We start from the raw sequence: 14,467 nt of genomic DNA on the forward strand, positions 1-14,467 counted from the left end.
GTGGGAGGAGAGTACCATGTTGGCAAAGCCTCTTCTGAGTTATGTAGTGTCTTTGCCTTTGCAGGTAAAGTAAAATTATGAAAGCTAAGAGACCATCCATATAAGTGCTACAGTACCATCTGAATATGTCTGCCTTCCCCATCTGTATGAAGAGATGGGCACCAGCATTCAGTGAAGTCTGAACTATTATTAAGAAGAGAACCCTCATATGGCTGTATAAAGCATGAGAACACATATAAACAAACATTTTTTGGAAAGCACATACCTTCCAGGAAAAAAGCTTCCATTTTATCCTTAAAGGGCTGGAGATGTTCTTCTGGTGAATCTCTGAAAACCACTTTCATCTGTTTTTCACAAACTGCAACAACAAGTTCAGTTTTACCTTTTAATAAAACTTTTTAACCAACTAAAATAACATCCAAGTATTCTCAAACATTCAAAGACCCAATGGCTATTATATACTGTGCCTTTTATTGTAGAAACAAACAAGAGCATGAATGCAAGAACTGTCTCCTATCAGAACAGAAGAAGTATTATTTGAATTCTTTAAGAAAAAAATGGTTTTAAAGATAGTGATTCTGCTGATCCACATTGGCTGCATTCTTAGTCATTAAAATATCTGTATTTTTTTAAAAAATGCCATTCTCAACAGGGAATATCTTAGATTATGGTTAGTTTCAAAATCACAGTTTGCTCCCATGTTATGAAACAGGATTCCTTGTGTATTAACCACCCCCAAATTAGCCCTCATCACCTATATTAAAGTACAGCACCAAAAGACACTAAAAAACTCAACAATGTGCCTTATTTTAGAGGTGTCTACATGATTCAACGAATAGTTTAGTAAAACAACCCAGATGGCTCAAGCTTTATACTAAGAAGGCATTTTGAAACATTTGGGAGTTATGATTATATTGCTTCTGTGATTACTGAGATCCTGGCTGCAATCCTACACTCACTCACTTAGCCCCAATGAACTCAGTGGTGCTTACTTCTGAGTAAACATCTAAGGAGAAGAGTGCTTATTTTTTTCAGATGATTTACAAACAGAGAGGTAAGCAAGGTCCCTTCCTTATGTAATTCACAGTCTTACATCTTGGTCCCATAGTCGTATTTTTGGAAATGAGGCCAGTTGACTTACACTGATATTATGTCTATATGCTCTATATGTTCCTAGGGTTAAACACTAGTCTAATACACACACCTGAAGAGAAAACAGCAGGTTAATCGATTTGCACTTTGTAATAATTGCATTATCTTAACTCTAGTGAAATTATATGTGAAGAGTGGCAGTTAAGAGAGATATGGTGTGGGGGATTTAAAGAAAAACAATTATACAAGAAGGAAAATGTTATAGCCAATAGCGATATAAATGATTTGTAAATGAGGTGATGCTGCATCAATGCTCATTTGCATATAATGAGAATACCTCCATACCACATTGTAAATTCTCTTGCAGCAGTATATGGTTAAAAGACATCGAAGACATGCATGGAAGTTACTAGTTTCTTGTGAGTCAGTGATAATCCAGTTAATATTTATTTTACTTAGTTCTAATAAATGGAAAGAGTACCTAGATAAATGCCAGATAGGCACTTATCACTGGTTATATAGGTAGTAATGTGAGAAAAGAACTGAAAGGGAGTGATAAATGCCTGGATAAGAGCTTTAAATATGTGTAACTTAATATATTTTTCAGAGTTATGTGATTTTCAGTTAACAACTCCCCATACTCATTACTACCTATAATTACCTAAGGGAATGGCACAGTTACAATCTGTGCAGCTACTTTTGAAAATGGAGGGTATTAGGTGAAGTTTTGTGAACCAGGAGATCTAATAACACCCACTCATGGGATGTTCAAGTCGTATTTTCTTGACAGCTTTTTTTAAAAAATGCTATTCCATGTACTCTGCATAGTGGCTGTAAGTTATTGTATAATGGGGAAAGCAGTGCAATTATTTAGTAAGAATTTGAGGCGGATTTGCTTTTATTGCTTTGGGTCACATCAACCCAAAAAGGATTTCTTTTACCCTAGCAAATTCCAACTTCATATAGAGAGTGTGTCAGGTACACACACTGAAGCGAGAGATATGCTAATATTAAGTGATATCCTGTGGGGCAGAGGACCCTTACTCTTTGTGCCAAACCTATTCCCTGTGCCACCATGGCAGCTTGGCACGTAGGGAAAGCTATTGGCCTTATCTCAGATGCACTGCCGTTGCCACAGCTGAAGACAGTGCATACATTTCCTCTTTTCTGATGAAGCATAACTGGACATCCTATCTATGAAGTATGTATGAAGTGACAGAGAGGCATGCATGAAGATAGGGTGGCCCGCTTATGCATTGCTTGGGGGCGGGGAAGAGAGAGAACTACACCAGTGGGAAAGGTTCAGAAAACAAAAGAGGGCACACAATTGCACAATATCTTATTTTTATATCAGAGATATAAATACATCAGCGTAATTATTTAATTTAAATAGAATTAGAGTACATAGGACCCTTGAGAAGATTGTGAATTGCGTATCTGCTCAAGCTGCTGATTTAGGTGATAATTGTTGATGGGCAATGTCAAGATTCCTACTTTGCCTTATGGTTCTTTATCATTAGACCAGACTTGGACCAAACAGTCCTTCAAATAGATGACAACAAGATGTCCCCGTAAAGCAGGACACAAGGCCACCTATTTATGGGAGTTAGGCAGAGAAGCAGTTTTGGGAGAAGAAAGAGGATCACAAGGATCTTAACAAACATAAAGTTTCAAACAAATCCATGACATATCACCGTGTTTTTACAAGCTGGTGCAGAAGAACTCCAATCAGAGCACGCAATACATGTGGACCACCAGAAACATTTAGCGAAAACCTCCCAACCAATGCAGACTAAAATAGCTTTTTTGGAAAAACACAACACTTCCCCTACAAAATACCCCCTTCAGTATTATGTAAAATTGATCTTTCTGCCACTTAGTGTTGCAGAAAAGGCATTCCAAGTGTAAATTCAGGATCCTTAAAAATGGAATACAATTCATTTAAAAATAAACAATTAAAGAAGAATATAAACAGTAGGGCCTGCGCTTGTCCCAAAACACTTCACAGTGCTATTTTCTTAACTGTTGACTTGGCAGCCACCAATGCTTACAACAGAGCATGATAAAATGGGAGAAAAAAAGAATGCAGCTTCCTGAAAAATATATTTGAAGAGAGAAAAGCTTCTCACCTTTCAGTCTGACCCCAGAACTTAAAAATAGAAAAACTAATGCCGCAACCTACAAATCAAAGTTTCCAAGTAAACTAAAGTCAACTAAGGTAAAGGTAAAGGACCCCTGGACAGTTAATGGCGACTATGAGGTGCAGTGCTCATCTCGCTTTCAGGCCAAGGGAGCCGGCGTTTGTCCACAGAAAGCTTTCCAGGTCATGAACACCGTGATAGAAACCAGAGCGCACAGAAAAGCTGTTTACCTTCCCGCCGCAGCGGAACCTATTTATCTAATTGCTCTTGTATGCTTTCCAACTGCTAGGTTGGCAGAAGCTGGGACAGAGCAACAGCTCACCCCATAGCTGCCAAGTCTCCTGTTTTTCACGGGAAACCCCTGTATTGAAACCCATTTCTCACTGTTATTCCGAATAGAGAAAAATCCCGTAAATCCCCCGGATTTCCTACCTGCCAGGGAGGCTCCTTCTGCACATGTCTGGACATGCGCAGAACCGATTTTGGGTGCCCCTCTGCCCATGTCTGGGCACCGGAAATCGGGCAGAGCGGCACCGGAAGTCGCTTCTACACATGCGCAGAACCGATTTCGGGTGCCGCTCTGCCCATGTCTGGGCATTGGAAATCGGGCAGCACCGGCACCAGAAGTCACTTCTACGCATGTCCAGACATGTGTAGAAGCGACTTCCGGTGCCACGCCGCTGCATTTTTCTTACCGGGAGTTGGAGGGTATGGCTCACCCTGTCCTGCGGATTCGAACTGCCGACCTTCCGATCGGCAAACTAAATGTTCATATATCAAATTTGACTATGAAATTCATTGATGTGGGTTTTAAAGCTTACATGACTTTTGCAAAGAACCTGATTCCATTCATATTTACTCAGAAATAATTGCCAATGACTTCAAAAGTATATAATGATACTTTTCTATATTTTTGTGTGGGATTCCCTACAGAATGCACTGCACATTTTTATTCGCTAGTTGAAAATATTAATGGAAGCAAGCATATGTATATCAATATGGAATATTTAAAGAACTGACAGTCTTAATTTCATGGAGACTTGCTAAGTAGCAACATGGCATAAGTTCAGGCAAGGAAATCCTTTGTCCTTGAGCAAGTTCTTTTCTTTACATCCTGGGAGCAGCAGAATCCATCAGTAATGGAGAAAATGTCCAAAGTATGCAGCCCAGTTCAAGATGGGACAGGAAATCATGGATGGTGTAGGGAGTGGGCAGGAAAGGCAGGCAGTATCTCCCCAGACAAGTACCTTGCCCCTTCCCTTCCCTGCTAGATCCCTACTGTTATTTCAAGGTAGATAATTTTATTGTTACTTGAATGGAAATCAAAACTAAATTACATACTGGAAATTAAAATAAAGCTGCAAAACTAAATATGCTGACTTGAAAGGTAACCTTATAAAATAAATATAGTTATTTTAGAATATATTGGTTGATGGTAGAAGCATGTAATGGACTGGCTGGATGGAGAGGAGTGGTGGTGGGAGGACTCGCTGGGGAACTCCCAAGGGAAGAAGGCTCAGAGCTGGGGATTGTTGGATGATGATGAGTGGTCAGAGGGAGAAGAGGAACTGGAAGGTGGTGCCGGAAATGGATGAGGGAACAGGGTTTTATAAGCAGGAAGAGGCTGTAGCAGAGAGCAGTCCAGAACCAGAGGCAGAAGCGGAGGCTGGAGAGGAGTGGGCCCAAAAGGCCAAGATTGGCAGGCTGCTCAAGAAGCCAGGGACTCTCCTTCTCCTGCTGCGACCAGGTCCCCTCCCTGTAGGTCTTCTAGGACCAGACGAGGTATGAAGAGGTCAGAGCAGAGACAGATGCTTCCATGGGGTCTCAGACTGCTTGGGAAGAACCCAGGGGAGAGGGGGCTTAGACAACTGTGTGAACAATCTCATTGGAAGGAGCTGCTGTGTTCACTAGGCCTGGCCCTCCTGAGCTGTTTGTTTCTTTGAATAAAGACTTAACTTCACTGATGCCGTATGAGTTATTACTGACCTGCTCCTAGCACCTGCCCCTGACAAAGCATTAATGTGAAATATATCATTTCTTTTTTTTATTTCAGCAATGTACGTCTTGGTGCAAAGCTCTCTTCCTCATACAAAAATGCTTTAAAATGAGGAAGTAGGGCAGAGATGTCTTACCTCCCTTGCTGCGGGTGTTGGTCAAATCACAGCAGCTAAGGAAGGGGACTGGAATACGCTGTCATTCAGGAAGGGAAAGAAGCATGCATGTTCAGTGTAAAGGTGCATGCTTATATTTATCCTAGTCAGTTTTATTGAGAAGTGGGGTGACTGTTTTGTTTAAACTGAAGATAAGGAAGGTTCTAAAGGAGACTGGATTCTTTAAAAAACAAAACCTGAATACAGGCATGAAATGACTTCCTCAATGGACTCTTAGAGAGGTCTGGAAGGAACTGTTTCTGCTAATGACTCTTCATGCTCCTTTCCAGTCTTCTCCCTTGATAATGAAATGTACTGTAGTAAACAGTCGTTCCTCATCCTGTGCCACACTGGAATGATGGCTAAGGAATGATGGCTAAGGGCAGATCTGAGGATTAAGAATCCAACTTGAAAATGCAACACTTTTTCTCTGGAGAGGTTCAAATGACTTTAGCTGGACGACGCTGTAGCAAAGAGTAGCAGCCAAGAGGCCTGGAGAGTTTAAAGAAAGAGACAGCGGTGTAAATGGGACACTGAAATTGAAGCTTGTTTCATGAGGTTGGTTGCTACGTTAGTGTGGATCTCTGGTTCACGAAGGATATCCTTCCTGAATACTGGCTTGTGTATATAATAAAGAAAATATAACTAGCTGTCAAATAGGGTGCTTCAAGGCTCACTCAACAAACCATGGCCCAAAGAACCTTGAGGTGGGCATGAAAACTACTAGTGAATCAAACTGAATTCCCTTTGTAGTGGACTGCAATATTCAAATAGTGCATTACAAGAATAGAGCCCTTTAGCAGACCTTAACATATGGGGCGAACTCTCTCCTCTTCCTTCTCTAATGTGTACCCTTTCTTCTCTGTCCTGTGCTTAAGCACAGTTTGCCCATTAAGAAGCTTGCATGAAGACTTTGTACCAATCGCTGCAGCTGCCTCAGCACAGAACACAGGGTTAGTTACAGTAGGAAGAGGTGTTCCCTTGGACGGACACAATCTGAAGCTAGGATTCCATCAAATTCTTTTGGCAGAGCTACATGGAACCTGAAAGATCTTTAGACAGGACCGACTGATTCTCATACATTTGGCATTATCAAATGTTTAGCCGTCAGAACAGCAGCTTTGCATTTCAACAGATACGAGTGATGGGGTTTCTTAAGAGAGAGCCCGTTCCAATTTAGTATCAAATGCAACTAGTTTTAGCATCACGTGCAAGCAGCTTTATGTAATCGTTTGCCGCAGTACATTTTTAAATAGATTTCCTGGATGCCTGCCGTGTGTTGTCTACATCAACCTTAAAACGAGTATTAAAATTATCTATACTGCAAAATGTGTATGGAATGTAATGAGAGGCATTCCTGAAAATTCCTCAACTTGCGTACTGTTAGGTGCATATTGTGGTTCCCACGGCAAAGCTTAGATATCATTAGCAAAATGTTCAAACATAGCTTGAGCTGCTGATTAGCAGTTTGCCACTCTCTACAGATTTAATGGGGTATTTGGCTCAACCTAGGGGGAAAAAATCCCCAAACAAACTAAAATATTTACAAAGCTGAGTGTCTCTCGCTTAATGCCTGTTGGGCAAATCGTCTTTTAAAACTCCACAGACACTTGTAAATCTGTCCAAAGAATCATTACATATAAACAAACCTTCATGTAAGGGGTACTGCAGTGTCAATCAGGCGGGAGTTGGTATTTCTAAGTGTCATTTTAAAAGTAAATGTAAAACTAGAAATAGTTCAGTGTTGATAAGAGTGAATTGCTGAACAAATACTAGGACCTACCAGTAGCGCTTATGGGAATCATCCTGACAGTGAACCCAAGTATTTAACAGCATGGACCCCTGTAAACCTGTCACTGATACTATCCTTCATGAATTATACACCAGTGAAAGTTTCTAACAGCCACTACTGTTTGTGTATCTCCTAATGTCTGCTCAGAGCCTGACAGTTAATACCATCACAGGATTGTTAAAGACATGCTTATTTCATAGTCCATTTGAAACCATGTGCCTCCTGGACAGAAGCTTTATAATTGGGATGTTAAACCCAGGGCATAAATTATTTTTCTAAGGAAATAATACTGCAAAGATTGGTATTAATTGTTATTAGGTGCTAGGTTTCTATTATTTTATATGGTTTTAACACACATAGTTTGTAAATTCTTTGCTATTTATAACATTTCTTTTTGTACAAGTAACTTTATAAAAAATACAATTATTTTAAACTGAAAGCAACACATACACACCGAGAGATATGAAATGACAGAAATGAGCTCAGAAACTGTCTACATATATTTTGCCTTTACTTCATCCACAATTAATTCCTAAGTACCAAATATGTCTATAGCAACCAGTTTTTTATGTGATTACTGCCATTACAGTCGTACCTCAGAAGTCGAATGGAATCCGTTCTGGAAGTCCGTTCGACTTCCTAAACATTCAGAAATCAAGGAACCCACGTCAGATGTTCAGGTTCCAAAGAACATTTGGAAACTGGAATACTCATTTTTGGGTTTGTGGCGTTCGGGAGCCAAAACGTTTGACTTGCAAGGCGTTTGGGATTCAAGGTATGAATGTAGCAGTCTGTTGTCACAACAGAGTTTTTGCACCGTCTCTCCACCAGAGACTCCCGTGCCCCCCCATGCCTCAAATGCCTTTCCTGAGGGTTCGGAAACCTTCAGGAAAGTTCTGGGATATAGTGTGAGGGGTGGAGGAGAGAATTGGAAGAAGAAGAAGAAGAAGAAGAAGAAGAAGAAGAAGAAGAAGAAGAAGAAGAAGAAGAAGAAGAAGAAGAAGAAGAAGACGACAAAGGTACCTTGTGCAAAGTAGAGCAACATAGATTTAGATTTTAAAAAGCACACAAATCATGCTTGGGCTTTTAAAGTCTTGGTTTGATGAGGCATCTGAATGCAGCCAGTCTCACAGAATCCTTCCGCGCAGAAATGTCCAATAAAGCTAATGCAGATTTACAGAAGACAAATTTGCACCTGAATTGAGCATCACCGCCTATAAAAACTGTACCCCTGTGATCTATGTGAACTGGTCAAATACTTGGTGTTTTGTAAACCATTTTATAAGACAAAATGACCTAGGATTGTGCTACAGGCTTGCATGCTAAATAAATGAGTCTCAGTCTGTTTGGGGGGGTCAGAACTGGTTCAGCATCAGCAGAATACTGGTGCACAATGTATGAACATGGATGTAGTATGGGCTAAAGTTTTAACATAGTTTGAAAAGAGAGATGGAAATTGATCTTTCAAAGTCTACTGTTTAGGCATGATTAAAAGACTATTAGCTTATATATGAAATATTCTGTTTTTCCAGTATTGGTTATTCCATACATATCTGGCACTTTTAAAATTAACTTAGGCACCCACTCAAACTGGTTAAATTGTGGGTTTCTCAAAAGTTGTTGGAAAGAAGATAGCAGATAAACCTTTGGTTTGATCCAGCAGAACTTATGTTCAAGTTAAAAAAGTATTTTTGGCTCAAAGGCAAAGCAAAGCAGTATTTGACATCTCGAGTTTTACAAACCACCTTAAACTATTATATTAAGAAGCATCCCAAAAATAAATCAAGCTAAAAGCAAACAAAACAAAAACTGCTAGCAAAGTTAAATATTTTTCACACCATAGCAACACATCTAAGACTCTGGACACTGTATTTGCTTTAAAGCTATTGTTTAGATTTTGGAAATGTTGCAGCCAAACATTTGAAAAGGGGGAAATGGAGAATGTAACAATTATAAACTGAAATACCAGCAAAGAGCCCTTCACTTGAGTCATTCATAGTTTAATATTACGACGTCAACTGTTAACTAGAAAAAATCCTTTCCGATATACTGGCTTTGGAACTGTGTGTATTACTGGATATTAAGTTTTCATCATCTTCTTGGGCCGATTACATTTCCCCTAATTGCTCTCCCCATCCCCAATGTATTTTATGTCTTTCACTGAGAAATAACATTCTTGTTCCAAAGCTGCCTTCTCCAACCTGGTGCCCTCCAGGTGTTTTTGGACTACAACTACCACCACCACCCCGATCATTGATCATGTTGGCTGGGGCTGATGGGAGTGCAAAACGCCCAGAAATATAGGAAGCTGCGTAAATCAGACCAATGGTCCATGTAGCTCAGCTCTGCCTATTCCAGGGATAGCTTATGTGGTGTCCTCCAGGAGTCATGGAGTATCATGAGCCTTTTTCAGTGGTGGCTCCCTGTTAATGGACTGCTCTCCCCAGGCAGGCATGCTTGGTGGTATCACCATTTGCTTTTAGGAGCCAGGCAAAAACATTCTTATGTACCCCAGGTCTTTGGACCCCAATTTTCAGCATGTCTTTTACTGGGGTGGGGTTGATTTATAGATATATTACATGTATGTTTTCGGTTGTTTCATCTAAAATACTATCCTTTATCCCTTAAAAGATGTTTAACTATGTATTACCTGACATTATATCTTTAAAATCTCAAGTGAGAAAACCCAAGGATAAAAACACCAGTGGGTCCTATTTGCGTTTGAACTCTTGGTTCCGTATGGTCTTGGAATTTAAAACTAGAGACTTAGAGCAGAGTCATTTAACTCTGGTATGAACAGATGATGTGGATTCTTAGCTTCTACATTTTACTTTATTTAGAAGGAATCTCTTAACAGGATTTTGAGATTTGAGTAAGATCTCACTATAGCTGAGATCTTACTGCAAAATTGCTTGTCTTCCATCATAATTTGTTTGCTTTTCTGATGTGAAAAAGTAACACCTTTTTTCTTTCCTTTTTTTGTTTACTCACAGAAACTACTTCTGTTATTTTTGTAAAAAATAAATATTATTTGTATGTCCACACCAATTGCTAAGGACAGATTCCCACATTTCAGAATGCCCCCCCCCCCCAAATAAATTCAAGAACTGTAACATTTAATAAGCTAACATTGCCCAAGCCAATCGTATGCAAATCTGTAAACTCATAAACATCAATAAAATTACAACTCCCAATTTCACAGTTTTATCATACATCTGTTTTTGGATCTACATATCTATAATACATGGAACTTAATCTTGTCCAAATAACATATATATGAATGACTTTGTTTGCCTGGACATTTGCCTCTCCCAACACATTTTTTTTTGCAAATCACATCTGTTTGAGCTTTAAGTTTTCACTCGCATTTTGCCAGCAGCCACAGGTTTTTAATGGCTACCATAAACTACAGATGCTCATCAGATCTTTTGTATATGTACTAAAAAACAAAATGCTCTTCAGTTAAAATATTCCATGCAGAATTTTCTACAATGTTATATGGGGAAAAAACTTAGTTTTTTTATTTACTGTGAATTCCCATTTTTGAAGGTCAGCAGAGCACAGTCTTCACCTCCGAGACACCTCCTCTGGGCAGAGTCAATCTTTTCACCAGTGGAATCATAGAACACAAGTCCCTCAACCTGGCATTACTTAGCAAAGAACTATCAGCTAAACACCAAATGAAGCACTGCAACAGTTCAAACAATAACACAATAGAACTCAATGAGAAGAGTGACCCCCATGAGGCTTTGTCTAAGTCAAGCATCCCCAAACTGCGGCCCTCCAGATGTTTTGGCCTACAACTCCCATGGTCCCTAGCTAAGAGGTCAGGGATGATGGGAATTGTAGTCCAAAACATCTGGAGGGCCGAAGTTTGGGGATGCCTGGTCTAAGTTGTTTAGGTCTGACAGACAAGCATGGTGCCCCAAACAAAGTCTCTTCCTTTCTGGCACTTGACAGCTGTCCCACCTTCTCTTTCATTTAAACAAGGAACACCTCTAGCTGGACAACCAAATGCAGGGCTGGCACAGCCACCAGGCAGGGTGAAGCTGCTTCCCCAGGCAGCAGAAGCCCCATAGGCAAAGCCACTGCAGACCCCCCAGTGGAGAAGCAGTGGCAGCATCCGCAACCATTTGCAGCGAGATCTCAATGATGCATGGCATCTTATGGAGCGCGTGAGATCTCGCCAAAACTCGACACAATGCCAACACCGCTTCTCCACCAGCGCCACTTTCCTGCTGGCAGTAGAGCTGGCAGGGCAGGGTGTCCTGCTTCACCTCAAGCAGTGAAACAGGATGTGCTGCCCCTGCCAAAATGTGTAGAACCCATGAAATGGGAATATGCCATAATCTGAATCTGTAGGAATGATGTCTCTCTCTCTCTCTAGAAAAGTTGCTAGATGAAGATGACTGTCCCTCTTCTTACAGCAAAAGCTTCTCATTGAGCAACTCTTGTGCCTAGACTTGTGATCTTCTTTGTGGTTGGGAGAATGTCTTCCTTTAGTGAAAATGGCCTGCTCTCCCCTGTCCCCCTGCACAGAGCTCTCTTGACTAAATGCATTCAACCAAATGCACTTCACTCAATTGTTTTGAGTTACAAAGGTGTGGGGGAAAAAATTCAGGTTGATAAGGCACATGGAACTTTATGTCCCATGCAAAGCAAAGTAGCATGTATCCAAGAGAAGTGCCTGCATAATTTCTATCCAATATTTAGTGAAATCATCAGCTGCTGTAGAAGCAAAGAGTCTAACAAACTCCTCAGTTTAAACAGGCTGGAAAAGATGAACCGTGAAATCAGCATTCTGCTTTTCTTTCTGCCTTCATTTTGTAACTGTCATTGACATCATAAGCATGTCAAAGTCTTGAAGCACAGCCAGCAAGAATGAAATCTAGAGCACCAGGACTACACATTTGGAAAAATAGAAGACCAAACACAGATCACGTTTCAGCACAAACTAGCACAAGAGAGGGCAGGCCAAGGGTTTTACAGAGCCAAGAGATGAGAGGAGATAGAGCATTCATGTATGCCAAGGATGAATAAATAAGAATTGATACTTCCTTACCACAGTTGACCTTTGAAACTTTCTTTAAGGTGACTATAGGCTAATTCAGCCATGTCTAACTGGAATAATAAATTATTTTGTGAAGACTTTTTTTGTCTAACCTTAACAGAATCCTTTCATTCAATGTACATAGAAAGCCCTATTTTAAGGACAGTAAGACCAATATTATTATATAGATTATTCCTTATTCTTCAGGTAGTAAATTTACACCTCAGTTTATGGGCCCAAATAATTTAATTTTGTTAGTCTGTTAGTTAAAATATCAATGAAACTTTAGTTTGAGTCATTGTGGACAAAGCACTAGACGTGAACTTCTTTGTTTCCTTTCCTGGAATACCTGGAGAATAAATGCCCAAATACAAGTAAGGACAATTTTTGTGCAACTGGACCTTCCTCCTCTTGAGTAGCTCCTTCTGCCAAACAGTCAAATCACTCTTCCTTTTAAAAGGGGCCTTTTCTTGGTTCTTTAGGAGTAGAATTTCTCTTTAATCTACAAGCACCATCTCTAGTTGCATGCAATTATTTTGACTGTGCCCAAACTGCTTATTTTATTCTTCATTACTGTGAACAATGAACAGTCCTTGACACGATTGTTGCACATTACTGAACTATAGAGACAAGTATACAGGTTAGTGGGCTCATCTATTTGCAAGGTTAAATTCAGAGCCCCCCAGAGAAATTAGAATAAATTTGCTTGGAATTCACACATTTCCTGCAGATTTCCTCTGGGACTGAAGAACTGAATGTGATATTAAGAAAAGTATTTGTCACTGGCTGTATTTGGAACAGACCATTGAATAGCATAACTTTTAAGTTTGGTTTCAGGAATAAGTACTAATAACAGGCTGCAATCACAACCTCACTTGCCTGGGAGTACTGAATTCAATAAACTTACTTCTGAGTAGACGTGGCTAAGCTTGACTTATTAAGCAGTAAGGCTGCAATCCTATGCATATTTATGGAAGCTTCATAGATTTTAGGGGGACTTACTTCCAATAAAACATACAGAAGATTTTTGGCTGCAGATTTTTAAATGGTACTTGGTCCTTATTTACCTTCTAAATCTCTCTTCAGTTTTCTCAAGTCTTTTATTAGGTCTTCAAACTTAACCTGCGATGCTTGGAAGAAATCCTGCGGTTCTGGTAGAGGAAACACACTCTTTTCTGTTCCTGCATCCTAAACAAGACAAAGGGGAGAAAAAACCTAGTAGCTATAATAGTGTTAAGATTTTCTACCCAAACAAGCCATTGTTTCCTAAGCATTAACCTATCAATGTGAACAAATAAACAGAGCCAATAGATTGTAAGTGCAGCATTTATTCAAATGGCAGAATGTGCATTACTGTACCAGTCTTTCCCCCTTCTTCTTATGATGTTTAAAGATTTAAGCAGACAAATAAACTGTTGCTTGTATATGCATCTTATGCACTAAAATTTGTTCTAAGATATTACAGCAAAAAGAGAGAGGAAAGGCTATGCAATGTGCTAATGGAATTTTAATATCTGGAGCTGGAATTCTGCATATGGCTTTGTGAAACAAAATGGAGAACAGGATGCCAAGCTATTTTCAAGTTGTAACTGCTGGGAGGTGGGCACCAAGTTCAAATCTTAATAAAATAAAATGAAAATTGGGAGGAGGGGAGAGAGGAGTTAATTTATAGAATACCAAAAAGAGTAAGGTAAAGGTAAAGGGGGCCCTGACCATCAGGTCCAGTCGTGTCCGACTCTGGGGTTGCGGCGCTCATCTCGTTCTATAGGCTGAGGGAGCCGGCGTTAGTCCGCAGACAGCTTCCAGGTCATGTGGCCAGCATGACAAAGCTGCTTCTGGCGAACCAGAGCAGCGCACGGAAACGCCGTTTACCTTCCCGCTGGAGCGATCCCTATTTATCTACTTGCACTTTGATGTGCTTTCGAATTGCTAGGTGGGCAGGAGCTGGGACCGAGCAACGGGAGCTCATCCTGTTGCAGGGATTCGAACCACCAACCTTCTGATCAGCAAGCCCTAGACTCTGTGGTTTAACCCACAGCGCTACCTGGGACCTAACAGAGTACCCTTGTGATACAAAGATAGCTGCCAAGAAAACCTATAGAGGTCGGCTTCTATGTTTTCTTTCTCAAAGGGAAGCTATTTGCGAACAGAACATCACAAATTCCTTGGATCATGGCTATTCATTCTCTTAAGCAATGTACCAACACACGATTCACCGTACAATAATGAATGCAACAAAATA

The 14,467-nt window shown here is 40.2% G+C and overlaps 1 protein-coding gene across 3 annotated transcripts in view; it reads right to left on the bottom strand.

Moving 5' to 3' along the window:
* The window catches only part of FMN1 (formin 1), a 178,424-nt gene that overhangs the window by 42,103 nt on the left and 121,854 nt on the right, over positions 1 to 14,467 (bottom strand). For all 3 annotated transcript variants that reach the window (XM_035110687.2, XM_035110681.2, XM_035110694.2), the window contains 2 exons: positions 13,293 to 13,413; positions 266 to 358 (listed from right to left, as the gene is read on the bottom strand). In XM_035110687.2, the coding sequence (XP_034966578.2) occupies positions 266 to 358; positions 13,293 to 13,413 (214 nt within the window). The remainder of the gene's footprint in view (positions 1 to 265; positions 359 to 13,292; positions 13,414 to 14,467) is intronic.

This window comes from Zootoca vivipara, chromosome 1, assembly GCF_963506605.1.
Source record: "Zootoca vivipara chromosome 1, rZooViv1.1, whole genome shotgun sequence".
Lineage (NCBI taxonomy): Eukaryota > Metazoa > Chordata > Lepidosauria > Squamata > Lacertidae > Zootoca > Zootoca vivipara.